The sequence below is a fragment of the Erythrolamprus reginae genome, chromosome 6 (genome assembly GCF_031021105.1).
Source record: "Erythrolamprus reginae isolate rEryReg1 chromosome 6, rEryReg1.hap1, whole genome shotgun sequence".
NCBI classification, from domain to species: Eukaryota; Metazoa; Chordata; class Lepidosauria; order Squamata; family Dipsadidae; genus Erythrolamprus; species Erythrolamprus reginae.
The window spans coordinates 83,413,711-83,437,564 of NC_091955.1; the positions used below are offsets into that span (position 1 = coordinate 83,413,711).

Below are 23,854 nucleotides of genomic sequence, written 5' to 3' on the forward strand. Positions count from 1 at the left end.
CAATATACAGTATGCATAACAAAAAAAATCAAATTAATATAACTAGAACTTTAAAAAACACTAATAGTGTTAAAATCATCCATTACCATTCACACATTGAAACATACTACATTCGTCGGCCAGGGGACTAGGGTCCAATGGCCCCAAGCCTGGCAGCATACATAGGTCTTTAAGTTTTTATGGAAGGCGAGGAGGGTGGGGGCAGTGTGAATCTCTGGGGGGAGCTGATTTCAGAGGGCCAGGGACCCTACAGAGAAGGCTCTTCCTCTAGGTCCCGCCAAACAACATTGTCTAGTAGTTGACGGGACCTGGAGAAAGCCGACTCTTGGAACCTAACCGGTTGCTGGGACTCATGCGGCAGAAGGCGGTCGCAGAGGTCTTCTGGCCCGATGCCATGTAGGGCTTTATAGGTCATAATCACCGCTTTGAATTGTACCTGGAAACTAATCGGCAGCCAATGCAGTCCATGGAGTGATGGAGATACAGTGATACCTCGTCATACAAACTTTTCAAGATACAAACCCGGGGTTTAAGATTTTTTTGCCTCTTCTTCCAAACTATTTTCACCTTACAAACCCAAGCCGCCACTGGGATGCCCCACTTCCGGACTTCTGTTGCCAGCGAAGCACCCTTTTTGCACTGCTGGGATTCCCCTGCTGGGATTCCCCTGCAGCATCACAAAAACACGGAAGTCAGGAGGTGGGGTTTCCCATGGAGGGGAGTCTCAGGGGAATTCCAGCAGTGCAAAAACGGGCGCTTCGGCTGGCAAAAGGGGTGAGTTTTGGGCTTGCACGCATTAATCGCTTTTCCATTGATTCTTTTGGGAAACGTTGTTTCGTCTTACAAACTTTTCACCTTACAAACCTCATCCCGGAACCAATTAAGTTAGTAAGACGAGATATCACTGTACATGGGTATGCCTTGAAATGCCCATAACTGCTTATGCGGCTACATTTTGGATGACTTGAAGTTTCTGAACACTTGGAAATACAGTGATACCTCGTCATACAAACTTTTCGAGATACAAACCCGGGGTTTAAGATTTTTTTGCCTCTTCTTACAAACTATTTTCACCTTAAAAACCCACCGCCGCCGCTGGGATGCCCTGCCTCCGGACTTCCGTTGCCAGCGAAACGCCCGTTTTTGCACTGCTGGGATTCCACTGCAGCATCGCAAAAACACAGAAGTCCAGAGGTGGGGTTTCCCATGGAGGGGAGCCTCAGGGGAATCCCAGCAATGCAAAAACGGGCGCTTCGGCTGGCAAAAGGGGTGAATTTTGGGCTTGCACGCATTAATCGCTTTTCCATTGATTCCTATGGGAAACATTGTTTTGTCTTACAAACTTTTCACCTTAAGAACCTCGTCCCGGAACCAATTAAGATTGTAAGACAAGGTATCACTGTATACTGTAGTTGTTCTCATTAACAATTTTCTTCAAGACCTTTCCCACAGTTAGAAATTCTCTACCATGAAGGTTTGCAAGCTTCCCTTCTGCTGAATTCTTTGGGGGAGATCGGTTGGGAATTTCATGCTCTTAGAGCCCCAAGTTGGCTTGGACACTCATTTTCCCTCTTTCTTCTTTGCACTCCCTGCCCTACTTTCTCTCTGAACTATAGCATGCACATCGCCCTTCAGCTTTATTGTGGCTTGCTTCGCTTCTTTTCTGCGAAGCATTGTGTAAACCCAGCTGTTATGGTTTATAAACCAAGTTGGAGCAATCCTTGCCCTGGTGTGATGTGTGAACTCAGCTTTTCTCTTTTGGGACATCCCATTCCCCCCCCTTCCACCCCATCCCCATTGTTCTTCTTTAACTTCCTTCCCACCCATCACGGTGCTGGAGAAGAGACAAATTGCTCTTGCCAGAGATCTGGACTAATTGTTTGCAGAGGGCTTTTGAAATTGGTTTGAGGATGAAATGAGACCGGTTGCCCACTCTTGCTCTGTTTGGCTGTTCTACCTGGCTTAATTGCTATAAGAGAATAAATCTTCCTTAGGAGAACTTTGCTGCATCAAATTGTGGGTCTGATGGCTTTTGTCTGCGTTCTCCTGCCAGCAGTGGCCATCTGGGAAACGGATGGTACATCTCCTTCCTAGTTGATGGTCCCCCAGAGTTGGCTATTTTGAGGTTTATGGTCACTTCATGAGCAATCCCAGCGACCGATTAGGTCCCACAGAGTTGGCCTTCTCCGGGTCCCGTCGACTAAACAATGTCGTCTGGCGGGTCCCAGGGGAAGAGCCTTCTCTGTGGCGGCCCCGACTCTCTGCAACCAGCTGCCTCCGGAGATTAGAACTGCCCCCACCCTCCTTGCCTTTCGTAAACTCCTTAAAACCCACCTCTGCATGGGGGAATTGAGGCACATACCCGCCCCCCGGGTCTATACAATTTATGTATGGTATGTTTGTTTGTGTGTATGTCTGTTTTAATAATGGGTTTTTTAAAAAGTTTTTTCAATTTATTAGATTTGTTATGAATTGTTTCATTGTATGCTGTGAGCCGGCCCGAGTCTACGGAGAGGGGCGGCATACAAATCCAATAAATAAGTAAGTAAGTAAGTAGGTTTGTAGGTAGGTAGGTAGGTAGGTAGGTAAGTAAATAAGTAAATAAATAAATAAATCGCTTGATCTAAATCAGTGTTTCCCAACCTTGGCAACTTGAAGTTATTTGGACTTCAACTCCCAGAATTCCCCAGCCAGCGAATGCTGGCTGGGGAATTCTGGGAGTTGAAGTCCAGATATCTTCAAGTTGCCAAGGTTGAGAAACTATGATCTAAATTAATGTTTCAGGGATCCCTCTTCTTCTGAATGTTCTTTGGAATAGATTTCTTTTTCACTTGATCGGTTGAGGTATTAGATCAATGATGGGGAACCTATGACACGGGTGGCACGCGGAGCCATATCTGCTGGCATGCGAGCCGTTGCTTCTGTGCATGTGTGGAAACAAAAAAAATCGCCAAAATCTCTCGCACGCGCCCAAGGGTGGGCAGCAGGCAGGATGGGGTGGAATGCAGTTCCACTGGCAGAAATGAAGATAAGTGCGCAGCTCCAGCTGATCGGAAGCTGTCATTTCCTGGATTACTGGTCTCGGCTCAGCTCAGCTCTCCATTTTTTCCCTGCTGCTACTGCTGCTTTGTCTGTGCTCCTTGCTTTTTTCCTCTTTCCTCCTTCCTGGACTTGGAAGAGCTTCCCTCTCTCCTGCCTGGCTCTACTCCAGCCTCACACGGCCACCTCCCACCTGAGGTACAAGCAGAAGGCGTGGATGGAAGTGGCGCAAGCAGAGTGATCCTCAAATTATCAAGGATGCACATACGCAAAAGAACCCTGGAATTCCAGCAGATATTCGAGAGATATGAGTAATAGTTCAGTCATACAAACCAGATACATTAAAGTGTATAAAATAGTATTTACTTTAGCAAATATCGTAGAAAGGTTAAACGTCCAGTCATACACATTCAAATCAGTCAATAACTCTCAATATATTAACAATATTGCAAGCCTTACTTGTACAGATTACAAATACATAAACCATCATCAAACACACAGTTTTTACTAAAGCGAGGAGCAATACCAAACACAGAAATAACAGAGATAGAGAAAGAGAGAATCATGCTTCTAGCGCCCCATTATGGCCATCTCCACCACTAACTCTTAAAGCTATAGTGCTGCAATACACATAAGCATTTATAGAAACATAGAAGACTGACGGCAGAAAAAGACCTCACGGTCCATCTAGTCTGCCCTTATACTATTTTTTGTATTTTATCTTAGGATGGATATATGTTTATCCCAGGCATGTTTAAATTCAGTTACTGTGGATTTATCTACCACTTCTGCTGGAAGTTTGTTCCAAGGATCTACTACTCTTTCAGTAAAATAATATTTTCTCATGTTGCTTTTGATCTTTCCCCCAACTAACTTCAGATTGTGTCCCCTTGTTCTTGTGTTCACTTTCCTATTAAAAACACTTTCCTCCTGGACCTTATTTAGCCCTTTAACATATTTAAATGTCCCCCCCTTTCCTTCTGTTCTCCCGACTATACAGATTGAGTTAATTAAGTCTTTCCTGATACGTTTTATGCTTAAGACCTTCCACCATTCTTGTAGCCCGTCTTTGGACCCGTTCAAATTTGTCAATATCTTTTTGTAGGTGAGCTCTCCAGAACTGAACACAGTATTCCAAATGTGATCTCACCAGCGCTCTATATAAGGGGATTACAATCTCCCTCTTCCTGCTTGTTATACCTCTAGTTATGCAGCCAAGCATCCTACTTGCTTTCCCTACCGCCTGACTGCACATAAACCATCATCAAACACACAGTTTTTACTAAAGCCAGCAGCAATACCAAACACAGAAATAACAGAGATAGATAGAGAGAATCATGCTTCTAGCTCCCCCTTATGGCCATCTCTACCACTAACTCTTAAAGCTATAGTGCTGCAATACACATAAGCATTTATTGTTAGCTTATTTATATATTGCCAAACCCAAACAGTTATGTACATAGTACTAAGAGAAAAAATACTAGTCTAAGCTGGATTTGCCCCCACACCTTACTTTTTTTTTGACTATGGCAAATATGGTTTTAAGTAGGTCTAGTTGTTTAGCTCAGTGTCAAGTGAACCTGAGTAATCAATAAATATCAGGAGGGTAAGAATAGTACCTCTAGATACGAGCTGCTCCACATGCGAGTATTTCAAGATACGAGCCAGGAGGGGAGAGACATTTCTGTTCAAGTTCCGAGCTCAAATTCGGGATACAAGCCGAGCGACCACTAGGTGGCGCAAGAATCCTTGCTTTTAGTTATCTCGGAGGGGAAAAACAAAGTCTAAAGCAATTTGTTCCAGATACGAGTTTGCTCGAGATACAAGCTCCCTTCTGGAACGAATTATGCTCGTATCTAGGGGTACTACTGTATTTATTCTTTGTAAGGTTATTCAGAAAGGCTCGTAATCAAGAATTAGCAATTCCACACACACCCCTCATCTGGGCAATCCGTCAAGTAAGTAGAGCTTTTTTCTACTACTCTATAGTTTTCTTTTTGTCTTCATGAGGCTGGTTTGGTCTCTCTTAGTCTTGCATTAATCACTGGACCCTATCTATGTTTGTTGGCACTGTATGGATTTTCTGAGTTCTAGCTATCCCAATTAGCACAGCTAATGTGGGGTTTGATAGGAGTTCCAGTACCACCGTTCACATTCTTGCAGTGCTTCTGGAACTTAGTTGAGATTGTTGCCAATTGTTAAAGATAATTGTTAAAGATAATTATCCGTTATTTTGTCTACACAGTTGACAACCTGATCTTAATGTAATTATATCAACCCAGTGACTGGAATTCATATATTGCCAAATAAGTTTATTGGATAACCCAGAGTTGGCTGTATTATAGTCTGCGGTCGACTTAATGTACACAGGATAATAAAACAAAGCTGAATAAATTAGAACGATATGTAAACCAAGTGGAGCAACTTTCCACAATTATCTACAAGGGATAGGCAGATACTGAGATTTTTCTTCTATATGGATTCAGAAGGTTACAATGCTAGTTAGCCTTGGGTGATCTCAGAAGCTAAGCAGGTCTACCATAATATAGTAAGTACAGTGTTCCCTCGATTTTCGTGGGGGATGTGTTCCGAGACCGCCCGCGAAAGTTGAATTTCCACAAAGTAGAGATGCGGAAGTAAATACACTATTTTTGGCTATGAACAGTATCACAAGCCTTCCCTTAACACTATAAACCCCTAAATTGCAATTTCCCATTCCCTTAGATTATTACTCACCATGTTTCTTTATTAAAGTTTATTTAAAAAATATTTATTAAAGGTGGATGAAAGTTTGGTGATGATATATGACGTCATCGGGCAGGAAAAACCGTGGTATAGGGGGGGAAAACCGCAAAGTATTTTTTAATTAATATTTTTGAAAAACTGTGGTATAGACTTTTCGCAAAGTTTAAACCTGCGAAAATCGAGGGAACACTGTACTTGGACCAGGGGTGGAATCCAGCAAGTTCTTATAGGTTCTGGAGAACCAGTAGCAGAAATTCTTAGTTCGGAGAATCAGCAAATACCACCTCTGGCTGACCCCAGAGTGAGGTGGGAATGGAGATTTTGCAATATCTTTCCCCCAGGAATGGGGATTTTGCAGTACCCTTCCCCGCCATGCCTACCAAGCCACTCCCTTAAGAAACCAGGTTGCAACACCTTGGTCTCTTCAGCCTTGAAAGATGGCGTTTAAGGGGTGAATTGATCGAACTGTATAAAATCATGCGTGGGATAGAAAAGGTGGATAGAGAAAAATTATGTTCTCTATTACACAATACTAGGGTGAGGGGGAACTCCCTAAAGCTCATAGGTAAGAAAGTGAGGACAAATAAAGGGAAATATTTCTTCACCCAGAGGGTCGTTGGTTTATGGAATTCACTTCCAGAAGAGGTCATGACAGCTATCAGCCTGGACAGCTTCAAGGCAGGATTAGACAGATTCATGGATGCCAAGTGTATCGGTGGTTATTGAAACGGATGTCTATGTGCCACCTCTATGTTGGTTGAGGCAGGCAGGATTCCCTTGGGTACTATTTATTTATTTATTTATTTATTCATTTATTCATTCATTCATTCATTCAATTTTTATGCCACCCTTCTCCTTAGACTCAGGGCGGCTTACAACATGTTAGCAATAGCACTTTTTTAACAGAGCTAGGCTATTGCCTCCACAATCCGGGTCCTCATTTTACCCACCTCGTAAGGATGGAAGGCTGACTCAACCTTCAGCCGGTGATGAGATTTGAACCGCTGACCTTGTTGGGGGTCGAGGGAAAGGGAGGGTTTTGCCTTCTCTTTCTGCTCAAGATCCCCATGGACAATTGGTGGGCCACTGTGTGACACAGAATGCTGGACTCCATGGGCTTTGGCCTGATTCAGCATGGCTCTTCTTATGTTCTTATGTTCACCACACCCACCAAGTCACGCCCACAGAACTGATAGTAAAGAAAAATTGGATCTGACCACTGACTTGGACTGGAATCACAGAGTTGAACCTCAGAACCAGAAGTTTTTTTTAAAAAAACCTTGGATATATCTGCATCTGTAATACTGCCAAGAAGACTGAATTGCTGCAGTCACTAAGAGTCAAACACAACTTGAGGGCATCTTTTCCATTTTAAACAAAGAATATTATTCATCACTTGGAGCTTTTGACCTGGATCGGTCATGACATTTGCTATAGCTACTGGCAGTTTCCAATTCCTGCCTATTCCATCTGCATTATGTAACAAAACCTCAAAGATAAAATTCTGTCTCTATTCTAACATCTTCCTCCCCTATTGTACAATCTATAAGCAAAATAAATTGGCACGAGGAACTGTGATTCCTGAGAACAATCTCTCAGAGCTTCCTTGGATGCCAGAGAGGGAGTTTTATTATACAGTACCTCTTTGCCATTTTGGAAATCTTTTGGCTCACCCAAATCTTTTGATAACCCCGTGTCTGTAAGCTGGTTCAGTTTTGACTTCCAACAACAGCCATTTAGTAACAAAGCAACTATGTTCTAATAGAGTAGGACTCCAGCTTTCTCTTCTAATTTCTATCTTTCTCCTATATTCATACACCCCAGCTCCAGAATCCTGAAAGAAATATACTGCTCAAAAAAATAAAGGGAACACTCAAATAACACATCCTAGATCTGAATGAATGAAATATTCTCATTGAATACTTTGTTCTGTACAAAGTTGAATGTGCACAACAGCATGTGAAATTGATTGTCAATCAATGTTGCTTCCTTAGTGGACTGTTTGATTTCACAGAAGTTTGATTTACTTGGAGGTATATTGCGTTGTTTAAGTGTTCCCTTTATTTTTTTGAGCAGTGTATAAAAATATAAAGCAACCTTTTTTTTGTTTAATAATTTTTATTTAAAAAAATTTGAAAACAAAACAAAGACAATAAAACATCAAAACAAGAATCAATGTACTGTATGACAAAAACATCAAATATAAATTTCATATTTACAATTACAGTTCCTAATCTTCGGTTTCTCTATCTTCCTTTAAATTTACTGGTACAGTGTTCCCTCGATTTTCGCGGGGGATGCGTTCCGAGACCGCCCGTGAAAGTTGAATTTCCGCGAAGTAGAGATGCGGAAATAAATACACTATTTTTGGCTATGAACAGTATCACAAGCCATCCCTTAACACTTTAAACCCCTAAATTGCAATTTCCCATTCCCTTAGCAACCTTTTAGATTATTACTGACCATGTTTCTTTATTAAAGTTTATTAAAAAATATTTATTAAAGGTGGATGAAAGTTTGGTGATGATATATGACGTCATCAGGCAGGAAAAACCGTGGTATAGGGGAAAAAACCACAAAGTATTTTTTAATTAATATTTTTGAAAAACCGTGGTATAGACTTTTCGCGAAGTTCAAACCCACGAAAATCGAGGGAACACTATATTCTATTCTCTCTCTCTTCCCTCCCCTCAATCCAATTATAACATTTACCCCACATGGTATAGTATTCTTTGTCCTGTTTGTTCTGTAACTCTAAGTTAAGTTTACTCCATTTTGCGCATTCCACTATTTTCTTAATTAAAGCATCTGAAGCAACCTTTATTCAACTGTTAAATTAAATAGTGGAGATTTTTGTAGATTGTTATTAATTATACAATCACACCAGGGGTGAAATCCGGCAGGTTCCGGAGAACCGGTCGTGGAAATTTTGAGTAGTTCAGAGAACCAGCAAATACTACCTCTTGTTGGCCCTGGAGTGGGATGAGAATGGAGATTTTGCAATATCCTTCCTCTGCCATGCCCCCCAAGCCGCACCCATAGAACCAGTAGGGGGAAAAACTGAATTTCACCACGGAATCACACCCATCAAGATATAAATGTGAGTTAGTATCTTCCAGCACTTCCTCCTTGTCCTTCCTTCCCTCCCTCCCTGTCTGTATGTCTCTGTCTCTCTCTCTCTCACAAACACACACAAAAGACACAGGATTCAGAAAGATATGGCCACTTGCATCACTACAGCCAATCAGAACATAGCATACATTTTAAAGCTACATTACATTAATCCATACAACCATACACTGTTGTCTTGTTTATATATTACCAACCCAACCGTTTGTACTGAGCACTAACGCCATTGTTTTGAATTCGGAATTTCCAGAATCGATTTGTAATTTCTACAGTCCTGGAGAGACCCACATTGGGCAAAGCTGTGTCTCCAGTAGAGACCAAAAAGGATCTCTGGGTCCCTACCAGTTAACTCTTGTGACTTTGATGATCTCTTCGCTTCCCCACAGGTAGCCGAGAAACTGCCTTCGCGTATGCCGTCAGCGCTGCAGGAGTCGTGAACGCCATCAGCCGCGCCTGCCGCGAAGGAGAGCTCTCAACTTGTGGTTGCAGCCGGACAGCCCGACCCAAGGACCTGCCCCGGGACTGGCTTTGGGGTGGGTGTGGGGACAATGTGGAATATGGCTACCGGTTTGCCAAAGAGTTCGTGGATGCCAGAGAAAGGGAGAGGAACTATGCCAAGGGTTCGGACGAACAAGCCCGGATACTCATGAACCTACAGAACAACGAGGCAGGGCGCAGGGTAAGATAATTTTAATTCTCTTCTTTATTTCTCTGTAGATTAGCTTGACCACCTCTGTGCTCCTAGATGTATTTTACTGGAATTCCCTTTGGCCCATCCAATAGCACTGCACTGGTTGCCGATTATTTATTTATTTATTTTTATTTTATTTATTTTATTTATTTTATTTATTTTATTTATTTTATTTATTTTATTTATTTTATTTATTTTATTTATTTTATTTATTTTATTTATTTTATTTATTTTATTTATTTTATTTATTTTATTTATTTTATTTATTTTATTTATTTTATTTATTTTATTTATTTTATTTATTTTATTTATTTTATTTATTTTATTTATTTTATTTATTTTATTTATTTTATTTATTTTATTTATTTTATTTATTTTATTTATTTTATTTATTTTATTTATTTTATTTATTTTATTTATTTATTTATTTTATTTATTAGATTTGTATGCCGCCCCTCTCCGAAGACTCGGGGCGGCTAACAACAATGAAAAGACAATGGAAACAAATCTAATATTAAAAATAATCTAAAAAACCCCAATTTAAAGAACCACTCATACATACAAGCATACCATGTATGAATTCTATAAGCCTAGGGGGAAGTGAAATTTCAATTCCCCCATGCCTGACGACAGAGGTGGGTTTTAAGGAGTTTGCAAAAGGCAAGGAGGGTGGGGGCAACTCTGATATCTGGGGGGAGCTGGTTCCAGAGGGTCGGGGCCGCCACAGAGAAGGCTCTTCTCCTGGGTCCCACCAAACGACATTGCTTAGTCGATGGGATCTGGAGAAGGCCAACTCTGTGGGACCTAACCGGTCGCTGGGATTCGTGCGGCAGAAGGCGGTCCCGGAGATATTCTGGTCCGATGCCATGAAGGGCTTCATAGGTCATAACCAACACTTTGAATTGTGACCGGAAACTGATCGGCAACCAATGCAGACTGCGGAGTGTTGGTGTAACAGGGGCTTATCTTGGGAAGCCCATGATTGCTCTCGCAGCTGCATTCTGCACGATCTGACACTTTTCAAAGGTAGTCCCATGTAGAGAGTATTACAGTAGTCGAACCTCGAGGTGATGAGGGCATGAGTGACTGTTAGTCTCCAAAGACAATTCAAAGTGTTAGTTATGACCTACATGGCATGGGACCAGATTACTTACGGGACCGTCTTCTGCCTCATGCACCCCAGTGGCTGGTCAAGTCCCACAGAGTCGGTCTTCTCCAGGTTCCGTCAGCCTGACAGTGTCATCGGGCGGGGCCTAGGGGAAGAGCCTTCTCTGTGGCAGCCCCAGCCCTATGGAACGAGCTCCCCCCTGGATTTTCACTGCCCCCACTCTCCCTGCCTTCCGTAAAGCCCTAAAGACCCATCTCTGCTGGCAGGCTTGGGGCCGCCTGATGAACGAACGTTGGTTGTATGACTTACGAATCTGGTTGTCTAATTTTTAACTGTGGATTTTTAGAATGTAGTTTTATTAGATTTTTAAACATGTTGTAAGCCGCCTGAATCACCAAAATCTTTCACCCGCGCGCCCCCTGGTGAGATTTCAGTGTGTTTTTGCTTCATGCGCAGAAGCAAAAACCACACTGGGATGGGATGGACGCACATAGCGCACAGACGTGCACGCAAGAGAACCGAAGCCCCTGCCTATCCACCCCTGCCCAGAACTATTCTGTAAATAAATAAAAAATCTCATTTGAAAATGCTAGGCTGGGATTTTGCCAACACTGTCGTCGCCGTCAACCCTTTAGCAGTGTTTTCATCCCCCACAAGATCTCCCTTCTTGGTGTCTCCTCCATGGTGCAGAAACTGAAGCAATGTCGTTTGGCGGGACCCGGGAGAAGAGCCTTCTCTGTGGCGGCCCCGACCCTCTGGAACCAGCTCCCCCCAGATATCAGAGTTGCCCCCTGCAAACTCCTTAAAACCCACCTCTATCGCCAGGCATGGGGGAATTGAAATTTCCCTTCCCCCTAGGCTTATAGAATTTATACTTGGTATGCTTGTATGTATGAGTGGTTCTTTAAATTGGGGTTTTTTAGATTGTTTTTAATATTAGATTTGTTTACATTGTCTTTTTATATTGTTGTTAGCTGCCCCAGTCTTCGGAGAGGGGCGGCATACAAATCAGATAGATAGATAGATAGATAGATAGATAGATAGATAGATAGATAGATAGATAGATAGATAGATAGATAAATAGGTAAGTAAGTAAGTAAGTAAGTAAGTAAGTAAGTAAGTAAGTAAGTAAGTAAGTAAGTAAGTAAGTAAGTAAGTTTCAAGTGTCAAGTTTCAAGTTTTATTGGATTTATATGCCGCCCCTCTCCGAAAACTCGGGGCGGCTAACAGCAATCATAGACAGTATACAATAATACTCCAATACTAAAAGCAAAGTAAGTAAGTAAGTAAGTAAGTAAGTAAGTAAGTAAGTAAGTAAGTAAGTAAGTAAGTAAGTACATAAATAAATGAATGAATGAATGAATGAATGAATGAATGAATGAATGAATGAATGAATAAATAAATAAATATTTACTGACAGTTTCCGGAATGACAGACGACAACGTACCGTCCCATTCTGTTTTGAAGAAAGATCATCCATCAGAGGGTTTGAGAAGGGATTGTCCCAGTTGCAGGCACCACCCTGACCCCATCCCTGCTCCGCTGCACTCAGAGATCCAACTTCCAGCTTTATGGCCCCTGTTTGTTTACCTTTGAAGGTTATCTCAGCTTGCCCTTTCCTCCCCTCTGTCTCTTTCTCCTCTTGATTTCCGTTTTGGGTTGTTTTTTCCTGGCCTTCTTTCCCATTAGCCTGAGCCTTATTGTTCCAAAGGGGCTCTTAGGTCTTGGCAGACGAGCGAGCGGCATTATTTATCTACACAACGGTATAACAGGCCTCCAGCATCCGTCACCCGAATACCATTGAAGCCGAGAAGAGGTTTGATTGATAAACTGTATGGTAGTAATTCTTTACAAATTCGCCTGAGATTACATCTCTTTAATGAGAGGAGAACCCAAAAAGGAATTTGAGGTGGGGAGTAACAGAAGGGCTGACATAAGCAAATCCCCTTGCAACTTGATACAAAGGGTGAGCTTTTTCGAGTGCAAATGTCTTAGCTCTGCCTCTGGCGCCTCGGCTCTTGATCTATAGCTCAAATATCTTTACTCCCGTTTCTTTTGAAAAGAAAATACGATAAAGGAGGAAACCGCTTAGTTATTCGCTGACATCTCTTTTAAGTTAGACGCATAGAGCTGAGCACCTAGTATACATACTGTTTTGAAGTAAACCATATTGATTTCATTTGGATTGTGATCTGAAATGAATTTAGGATTGGGGGGGCAATCCCTTAATTTTTTTGCCAATAACCATGGTGTTTCTGGAGAAGGATAGCGGTTGCTAAAATTCCAGCGGCTTCCATAGCAAACCACGTTTATGTTGTACCTGCTGCCCTGTACCCCTTAAGGCTGCAAAAAAAAAAAAACCTACCCAAAACTTTAACCTTAAACTGTCTACTATTGACCTCACCCCATTCCTAAGAGGTCTTTAAAGGGTGTGCATAAATGCACCAATGTCCCTACTGTCCCTGCCCTAATTTTCCCTTTCGTACCCATTTCATGTATTCATAATTATGTTTTATATCTAGAAACATAGAAACCTAGAAGCTTGATGGCAGAAAAAGACCTCATGGTCCATCTAGTCTGCCCTTATACTTCTTTCTTTCTTTCTTTCTTTCTTTCTTTCATTCATTCATTCATTCATTCATTCATTCATTCATTTATTTATTTAATTTCTATGCCGCCCTTCTCCTTAGACTCAGGGTGGCTTACAACATGTTAGCAACAGCACTTTCTAAACAGAGCCAGCATATTGCCCCCACAATCCGGGTCCTCATTTTACCCACCTCGGAAGGATGGAAGGCTGAGTCAACCTTGAGCCGGTGATGAGATTTTAACCGCTGATCTACCGATCTACAGTCAGCTTCAGTGGCTGCAGTACAGTACTGTACCTGCTGCACCACCCCAGCTCCTTCCTGTTATTTTATTATTTATTTATTTATTTATTTATTTATTTATTTATTTATTTATTTATTTGCTGGATTTGTATTTTATTATTATTTATTACTTCCTATATTTTATTTTAGGATGGATATATGTTTATCCCAGGCATGTTTAAATTCACTTACTGTGGATTTACCAAACATGTCTGCTGGAAGTTTGTTCCAGGCATCTACTACTCTTTCAGTCAAATAATATTTTCTCAGGTTGCTTCTGATCTTTCCCCCAACTAACCTCAGATTGTGCCCCCTTGTTCCTGTGCTCACTTTCCTATTAAAAACATTTCCCTCCTGAACTAATCTGTTATCTAATACATGCCTGATGAAATATAAATAAGTAAGTAAATAAATAAATAAAAAATAACTCAGTAAATAAATAAATAAATTCATACATCATTTCCAAATCATAGGAAGTTCCACTTTGATTTGCAATAATTCCGATAAATTGGAACACATTTAGAAAAAAGATGTAAGGACAATTGGAGAACTCGAGACAAAGTTGAATGAAGACAAATGGAAGGAACTGGATTTCTTCAACTTTGAAAACAAAAGATTGAGCCGGAAGGCAGATTTCAATTGGATGTCAAGATTTTGCTTAAGAGTAAGGCGAAATTTTATGTGTGGAACCAATTATCCAGAAAGGTGTTGGGTTCCCACTGTATATGTTCAAGTAAAGGTTAGACAGCCATCTATCAGAGATGCTTCAATTTACATTCTTGCACGGATCAAAAGTTTGATCTTGGTCAGTTAAATAGCTTCTTGACAGTATATTTACTGTGCAATTTTTTGAATTACTAGCAGATTATTCTTCCCTCGACCTACACTTAGAAGAGGAGTAGGATTCATGTCAACCTTCAAAGGTAGACCAGACTAGAAAATCAAAGACATGCAGGCTTATACCACTTTTATTACAAAGTTATAGTAACAGGATCTTGCACGTGGGAGTGCCTTTCCCCATCCTTTTATTTTTGTGAAAGTTAGAGAGCATATTGTTTTGTTTTGTTTTGTTTTGTTTTATTTGTTTATTTGTTTATTTGTTTATTTGTTTGTTTGTTTATTTGTTTATTTATTTATCTATCTATCTATCTATCTATCTATCTATCTATCTATCTATCTATCTATTTATTAGATTTGTATGCCGCCCCTCTCCAAAGACTCGGGGCGGCTGACAACAATGAAGAAAACAATGTAACAAATCCAATATTAAAAACCAATCTTAAAAAAAACCCCAATTTAAGAGACCAATCATACAAACACACATACCATGTATAAATTCTATAAGCCTAGAGGGAAGGGGGAAAAATTCCAATTCCCCCATGCCTGACGACAGAGGTGGGTTTTAAGGAGCTTGCGAAAGGCAAGGAGGGTGGGGGCAACTCTGATATCTGGGGGGAGCTGGTTCCAGAGGGTCGGTGCCGCCACATAGAAGGCTCTTCTCCTGGGTCCCGCCAAATGACATTGTTTAGTCGACGGGACCCGGAGAAGGCCAACTCTGTGGGACCTAACCGGTCGCTGGGATTCGTGCGGCAGAAGGCGGTCCCGGAGATATTCTGGTCCGACTTTCCTCAGGGTACAATTTGACCCGACTCAGATTTCTTTTATCTGACTATTTTCTTGATAGTAGCTCTTCCTTCTGTTCCTCAAGGTCATTCCTTCTTCCTATGACAATGCTCCCTAGTCCTAACATAAGGCTCTCAACTCTCTTTTTATACAACCCTGGGGAATTTTAGGGGAAGATATGTCATAGGATCTAAGAGCCTGCTTAGTCTAGCACAGGGATGTCAAACTCAATGTAATTGAGGGCCGCATCAGGGTTGTATAGAGTATTGAGTTGCTAGCTCGTACAGGCCACACTGTGTACCGGCAGCAAAAATGGAACTGTGCATGCATCTCTGTGTTGACAGCATGCATGTGTGCGCCCCAGCAAGATTTTGCTTCTGTGCATGCCCAGGAAGCAAAATCTTGCAGGAGGACACACGTGCATGCACAGGTTTGGCAAATTTTTCTTCTGCGCATGTGCGGAAGCAAAAAAATTTCACCAAAATCTCGTTCGCACATATCCTCTATCCTGCGCATGCGCAGAAGCAAAATCCAATTGAGGCGTGCACGCCGGCGATGTGGAGCTACGTGCACATCATTCCGGTAGCAGCGGTAAGTAGCAACCCCTGCCTGGTTGTATACCTTCAGTGGGGTGGGGCCAGATTGATATCACTCGTGTTGGGGGCATCTTTGGTGGCCCGAGCGCTTTGCCAGCAAAAACGGGCTCTTGAGTCTCACAAGATTTCAGCTATTTTCGGTTATATTTTTCTTCCGCGCCTGCGCAGAATCAAAACACGGCAAAAATTAATGAAAACTCATGAGTGCAAGCAAGGTTTCAGCTATTTTCGCGGGTATTTTTGCTTCTGTGCATGCGCGGAGGCAAAAACCTGGTGATTTTTGCCAGAAATCTTTCAGTTGTACCATTCCCGGGCCATTTCCGCTCCCTGGATGGCTTCCCCCCATGTGGGCAGAGGAGCCCATGCCTGCATACATTTATTGCTTTATGTCAGGGATCGGCAACCTTAAACACAAAGCCACAAAGGTCCTAACCGGAAGTCCCCCATTCAATTCTGGAGCCGACCGGAAGTCCGATTCTCCCACCATAGAGTCTCCTGCGGCATGCTTCTTCCTCTACCTGTCCTAACCGAAAGCCCTATCAATTGTGGAGCTAGGGAGGACAGGAAGCCGCAACATAGAGATGAAAGAGCCACATACGGCTCCAGAGCCACCCGTTGCTGACCCCTGCTTTATGTAGAGAAGAAAGAGTTTGTGAGGCTTCAAAAGTCAAAATATCCTCTATACTCTGCAACCTTGGTGGTACAATGCACCTCTTTTTGTATGGATTTTGGTTCCAGCCAATTTCTTATGCTGGATTGGGCCAGTTTTATTTGCATCATTTGTTTATCGCTGCAAATTGCTTTGAAGACAGTTTTAGTTATTACCATTTTGTTTGGGATGGACCTAAGCCACACCTCCCACTGCAGATAAATAGAGCAGCAGACCATAATTTTTTGCCAGGCAGAGAAAGCAAAAATTGGTTCAGTATGTCCCTGGCTAGAGCCAAGTCAGTTTTCCCTCTTGAAGCGGATTTTAAAAGATATTTTGCTCAGATTTGGACCAATATCAGCTTTTTGATATAAAAATCAAATGTAAGGACTAAACGTTGAAGCTTTTAAAAAACTGAATGCCTAGAACGAAGCATGTAGAATTTTTTCAGCTTCCAATTTTTTAAGATACCCAACAATTCACCAGAACGACTCCTGTCAGATTTGAATATTATTTAAGAGAAGTTGGGGAACTAACTCATATAATATTTTTATATTCCGCTGATGAGGCCTGGGTAATAAACTTGTGATTAATGTGTTATATTTCTTGGAGATGCTGTTGCAGGTATTAATGTAGTAAATACCGTATTTTTCAGAGTATAAGATGCACCTGAGTATAAGATGCACCTTAGATTTTGGGGAAGAAAATTGGGAAAAGTATCTGCTTGCCACGTATTCATCTGGCTAGCGTCCTTAGCCAGCACATTATTTTATCCCCTAGTTAGGGCTTTAAAATAACTTTATTCGGAAAGAGTAACAATGAAGAGCTTGCATGCCAGTAAGAGCTGGGAATATCACAAGCACTTCACACATTTATCCAAGTAGTGAAATGATGGCAGCAATAAATAAATAAAATCCCTAGCAACAAACTATTATTTGATAATGCTATAGACTTATTTGTTTGTTTCTTTGTTTATGCTTCATCTTTAATGATCATGCCTTGGAATATCTATAGCTATATTTCCTAATCTGATTCATACATAACATTTTTAGATGCAAGTTTTATTAGAAATATACTGCTCAAAAAAATAAAGGGAACACTTAAACAACTGAACTCCTAGTAAACCAAACTTCTGTGAAATCAAACTGTCCACTAAGGGAGCCACACGGATTGACAATCAATTTCACATGTTGTCAGCACATTCAACTTTGTACAAAACAAAGTATTCAATGAGAATATTTCATTCGTTCAGATCTAGGATGTGTTATTTGAGTGTTCCCTTTATTTATTTTTTTGAACAGTATATTTCTTGTTAAGTAATAAAGCAGAAGTATTCAACCTTGGCAACTTTAAGACTTGTGGACTTCAATTCCCAGAATCCCTGGGAGGAATAAACGTTGGCTGGGGGAGTTCCGGGAATTGTAATCCACAAGTCTGAAAAATTGCCAAGGTTGAACAGCCCGTTATAAAGCAATAATGGGAAAAGGAATTGATTGGCCACTAGGTGGCGACCAAGATGCAAATTGCCTTCTGCACAATAATGTTGATTACAATTGTACATTCGAAATTCAGAACTTGACAACAAGGCAGGATGACTCAGCCTGAATTCTGCCTATGTCCTATAAAATGCACATGGAAGGGTGAACACGAAGTACAAAAACAACGTCTTCGCAGTTTCTTTTTGGTCTACTAATCAGTTTGTTGTTGTTGATGTTTTAGTAAAAGTAACTTTATTTAAACACACAAAATACAAACAATTAAACTCACACAGAAAAGGAGGAAAAAAACATTAAAATAAAAGTTGGACATTTTTGTGACGTGCGTGTAGTACAAATCTAATGGTGCTTATTTGCTATTACATAAATTATATTTACATATATACAGTGGTACCTCTACCTACAAACGCCTCTACTTAAGAACTTTTCTAGATAAGAACCGGGTGTTCAAGATTTTTTTGCCTCTTCTTAAGAACCATTTTCTACTTGAGAACCCGAGGCCAGAAAAATTTATCAGGAAATTTGAGAGCGGGACGTAGGCACAGCCAGTTTCCTGCCATTCCCCTTTTAATCCTGGCCCTCTCGGGCTTTTCTGGGCTGCCAGAGGAGCCTTTCGGTGGCGCTTAAGGAGGCTTTGGCAGTCCAGAGCAAACAGAGCATTTTCCTTTCTCTGGACGATTGGAGAGGGAATAAACCTCTGTCAGCGCCCAGATAAAATAAACGCTCCCTTCACTCTGGGCAGCGACTGTCCTCCTCTTCTTCCTTCTCCTCCTCCAACCCAAATTCCGAGCTTTTATTTCTTTCCTAATGGGTTTGCACGTATTATCTGCTTTTACATTGATTCCTATGGGAAAAATTGCTTCTACTTACAAACTTTTCTACTTAAGAACCTGGTCATGGAACGAATTAAGTTCTTAAGTAGAGGTACCAGTGTACATCGAGTTTTAGCAAAGATCTTATTCCGGCATGTCTTTTGGTTTTCCTCTTGTGACCGGTTTGCTGATCAGTTTGGACAGTGGTGAGCTTTGGGCCTCGAGCAGGCGGGGGTTGCTACTTACCGCCGCTACCGGTGTGATGTACGTGCAGCTCTGCGTCGCCAGCGTGTATGCATACATGCCCCAGCGAGATTTTGTTTCTATGCATGCGCGAGAAGCAAAATCTTCTGAGAGGACATGCGCATGCACGAGATTTCAGTGATTTTTTTTGCTTCTGTGCATGTGCAGAAGCAAAAAATTGCCAAAATCTCTCTCGTGGGTGTATCCCCTTATTATTAATGTTAATGTTAATAATATTAATAATAATATTAATAATAATATTAACAATATTAACAATATTAATAATACAGTGTTCCCTCGATTTTCGTGGGTTCGAACTTCACGAAAAGTCTATACCACGGTTTTTCAAAAATATTAATTAAAAAATACTTTGCGTTTTTCCCCCCTATACCACGGTTTTTCCTGCCCGATGACGTCATATATCACCACTAAACTTTGGTCCACCTTTAATAAATATTTTTTTAAATAAACTTTAATAAAGAAACATGGTGAGTAATAATCTAAAAGGTTGCTAAGGGAATGGGAAATTGCAATTTAGGGGTTTAAAGTGTTAAGGGAAGGCTTGTGATACTGTTCATAGCCAAAAATAGTGTATTTACTTCCGCATCTCTACTTCGCGGAAATTCAACTTTTGCGGGCGGTCTTGGAACGCATCCCCCGTGAAAATCGAGGGAACACTGTATTAATAATATTAATAATATTTAAGATTAAGATTTATTAGATTTGTATGCTGCCCATCTCCAAAGACTTGGGGGGGCTAATAATAATAATCCTCTCATAGGATTTTGCTTCCTGAACATGCGCCGAAGCAAAATCTCGCTGGGGCACACACACATACGCACCACCGGTGACTCAGCTGCGCATACAGCTCCATTTTTGCTACCGGTATGCATTGTGATCCGTACTGGCTAGCAACTCAATACTGGCCTAGAGTCAGAGAGCATAGAAACAGATGGTTAAAACAATGAAGAATGCCCCTTTGTGATTGGATTGCACGGCAGATGTCTTGATCCAGAGTCTCAAAAACTGTCAACCCTCTGAGATCGGGAACAGATATCATAAGAAACAGTCAGTCCTTTAAAGTACAGTCAGTCCCTTAAAGACAAGAAGTCCAAACCAGGAGTACTGGCACAACTTTTATTGTAAGTTTAAGTAACAGAAGCTTGTTAGTGGGCCTGAAAGTGACTTTACCCTCCCTTACGTTTATTTTCCAGAAAACTAAGTGGGGAGGGGCATTGGACCAGATTACCTCCGGAACTGCCTGCTACTGCACGAATCCCAGCGACCGATAAGGTCCCACAGAGTTGGCCTTCTCCGGGTCCCATCGACTAAACAATGTCGTTTGGCAGGCCCCAGGGGAAGAGCCTTCTCTGTGGTGGCCCCGGCCCTCTGGAACCAACCCCCCCCCCGGAGATTAGAACTGCCCCCACCCTCCCTGTCTTTCGTAAACTACTCAAGACTCACTTATACCGCCAGGCATGGGGGAGTTGAGATATTCCTTCCCCCTAGGCCATTACAAGTTATGCATGGTATGTTTGTGTGTATGTTTGGTTTTATAATAGGGGTTTTAATTTTTTTAAATTATTGGATTGTACATGTTGTTTTTATTATTGTTGTTAGCCGCCCCGAGTCTACGGAGAGGGGCAGCATACAAATGCAATAAATTATTATTATTATTATTATTATTATTATTATTATTATTATTATTATTATTATTATTATTATTCTGACATGGTCCCCGTCCTCCCTTTTTCTTCTATTGACTGGCCTAGCTTTTGCGTGAGATTTGTCTAGATCAGGGGTCCCCAAACCTGGCAACTTTAAGACGTGTGGACTTCAACTCCCCAAATTGGCTAGAGAATTCTGGCCGTTGAAACCCACAGTTCTTAAATTTGCCACGTTTGAAGACCTCTGCTCTAGGCTGTGACTCTTTGCCTGTCCTCCAAGGTTATTTTGCCTTATATCAGAGAGAGTCAAGGAGGGGCAGTGTAATGCTTCCTTGTTTTCCAGGGCTGAGCTCACATTTTACTAACAGTCTTAGTGAACCTTTTCTAAGGTCACCTCAGTACTCCTCTAATAAAACTCTGCAGCTGACATGTCTTGCTAGAGAAACACTGAATAATTAAGGACAAAAAAGGACTCCTTTCTTGAGACACGGAAGGCCCTATCTGTCCTGTTTCTAGAACAATTCTGTCCTAGAACTGATTACCAAAAATTACTCTGAGTCCAAACAACCTGATGCTTAGCACTCTCTTCACTGGAGCATAGGTACTGAAAAGCAATTCAGGGTTTTGCCATAAAGGACTGAGTCTGTACAATGGGATGCAAAAATATTCCCATAATTTTCAAATGATCTGAGTATCCCAGGGAGATCTATGAAGTTAAAATGGATCACCAAGACAAAAATCTACCCGAATGCAAAGGTTGGGTGTTCTGTCGAGCTCTCTGGTAGAATCCTCCCAAAAATTCACAGGTACAAATTTCAGACACACACACGTTTGAAAATTCAAAACAATGTTCTTTATACCGAAAATGCAAATAAACAGAGCACTCTTTTTGTATAGCAAAGAGCACTCGTCTCCAAACAAACTGGTAATTTGTACAAGTCCCTTATCAGTTCTGTGATACCTAGCTTGCAGCTGTGAGGCAATTCACAGTCCTTCTTCTTTCACAAAGTGAAACACACTTTGCCCTGGTTTAGTTTCAAAGCGGGGAAAAATCAGCACACAAAAGGTCAAAGTCAGTAAAGCAGTCACAAAACACAACAATCAGATAATCCTCCACAATGGCCAAACCCACAGGCTGCTATTTATAGCAGCCTCACTAATGACCACAGCCCCACCCAACCACAGGTGGCCTCATTTTCTTTGATAATAATCTCTCAGTTGTTGCTGCCTATGCATAGCTCTCCGCATGCGTGGCTGTATCATTAACTCTTGTTCTGAATCCAAGGAGGAGCTAGATAATTGATCTCCTTCTGAGCTGTCTGCCCCACTCTCCTCCTCCCTATCACTCATGTCTTCTTGGTCAGAGGAGCCTTCATCAGAAGATTCCACCGGGGGCAAAACAGGCCTGCAGCATGTGGATGTCTCCCCCACATCCACAATCCTTGGGGCAGGAGCTGGGCCAGAGCTAACCACAACAGTTGGGTAGAGAGATTTAGCATAATATGAAATAATTAAACCAGAACTGAAAAATGCAGACTCAGGTCTTCAGTTGGAAACACATAGTCTCAGGGTCCTGCAGCCTCAAGACATGCTGGCTGCAGCTGGCCGACTTCTGCAAATTGGGGGACTTCCTGAAGGAGAAGTACGACAGCAGTGGAAGTGATGTGCACGTGCCTGGAGGCTGTTGGGGTCTGGATGGGTGTCAACAGACTCAAACTCAACCCTGATAAGTCAGAGTGGCTGTGGGTTTTGCCTCCCAAGGACAATTCCATCTGTCCGTCCATCACCCTGGGGGAAATTACTGACCCCCTCAGAGAGGATCCACAACCTGGGCGTCCTCCTCGATCCACAGCTTACATTAGAGAAACATCTTTCAGCTGTGGCGAGGGGAGCGTTTGCCCAGGTTCACCTGGTGCACCAGTTGTGGCCCTACCTGGACCGGAAGTCACTGCTCACAGTCACTCATGCCCGCATCACCTCGAGGTCGACTACTGTAACGCTCTCTACCTGGGGCTACCTTTGAAGAGTGTTCGCAAACTTTAGATCGTGCAAAATGTAGCTGCGAGAGCAATCATGGGCTTCCCTAGGTATGCCCATGTTACACCAACATTCCACAGTCTGCATTGGTTGCCGATCAGTTTCCGGTCACAATTCAAAGTGTTGGTTATGACCCATAACGCCCTTCATGGCATCGGACCAGAATATCTCCGGGACCGCCTTCTGCCGCATGAATTCCAGCGACCGGTTAGGTCCCACAGAGTTGGCCTTATCCGGGTCCTGTCAACGAAACAATGTCGTCTGGCGGGACCCAGGGGAAGAGCCTTCTCTGTGGTGGCCCCAACCCTCTGGAACCAACTCCCCCCAGAGATTAGGATTGCCCCCACCCTCCTTACCTTTCGCAAACTCCTTAAAACCCACATCTGCCATCAGGCATGGGGAAATTGATTCCCCTGGGCTGTTCCAGCTTTACGTATGGTTTGTATGAGACGTATGATTGTTTTTTTATATTAAGGGTTTAAAATTGTTTTTAACTGTTGGATTTGTATTATTCTGTTGCTGTGAGCCGCCCCGAGTCTTCAGAGAGGAGTGGCATACAAATCTAATAAATAAATAAATAAAATATCATCCTGGACCAGATATAGGTGGTTCTTGACTTATGACCGTAATGAAGTCTGGCCATAAGAAGCGAAGGGCTCCACATACTTTTTCCTACGGGTATGGTATGCCGCCCTTCTCCTTAAACTCAAGACGGGTCACAACATGATAGCAATAGCACTTTTTAACAGAGCCAGCATATTGCCCTCACAATCCAGGTCCTCATTTTACCCATCTCGGAAGGATGGAAGGCTGAGTCAACCTTGAGCCGGTGATGAGATTTGAACCACTGACCTGCAGTCAGTTTAGTGGCCTGCAGTACTGCACTCTACCTGCTGCGCCACCTTGGCTCATTGGTCTCGAATTTTACTAACCACGTATCCTTACCCTGTCCCATCGTCCCATCAGTTCCCGCAGGATAGTTTCATTGGCTGAATTCATCCTCTTATCCATAATCTCAAACTGAATATGATCCACCATGTACCGATACCAGTTTTGTATTGTCCATTTTGTCGCATCCTTCCAGCCTAGGTCTATTACCGCTTGAGGCTGCAGTATTTTCTACACTCACCCACTCAGCACAGTGGAAAT

General features: G+C 42.0%; 1 protein-coding gene across 3 annotated transcripts in view; it reads left to right on the top strand.

The window, feature by feature from the left end:
- Nucleotides 1-23,854, top strand: part of WNT5B (Wnt family member 5B) — a 169,276-nt gene that overhangs the window by 143,660 nt on the left and 1,762 nt on the right. For all 3 annotated transcript variants that reach the window (XM_070756470.1, XM_070756471.1, XM_070756468.1), the window contains exon 4: nt 9,300-9,592. In XM_070756470.1, coding sequence (XP_070612571.1) covers nt 9,300-9,592 — 293 coding nt within the window. The remainder of the gene's footprint in view (nt 1-9,299; nt 9,593-23,854) is intronic.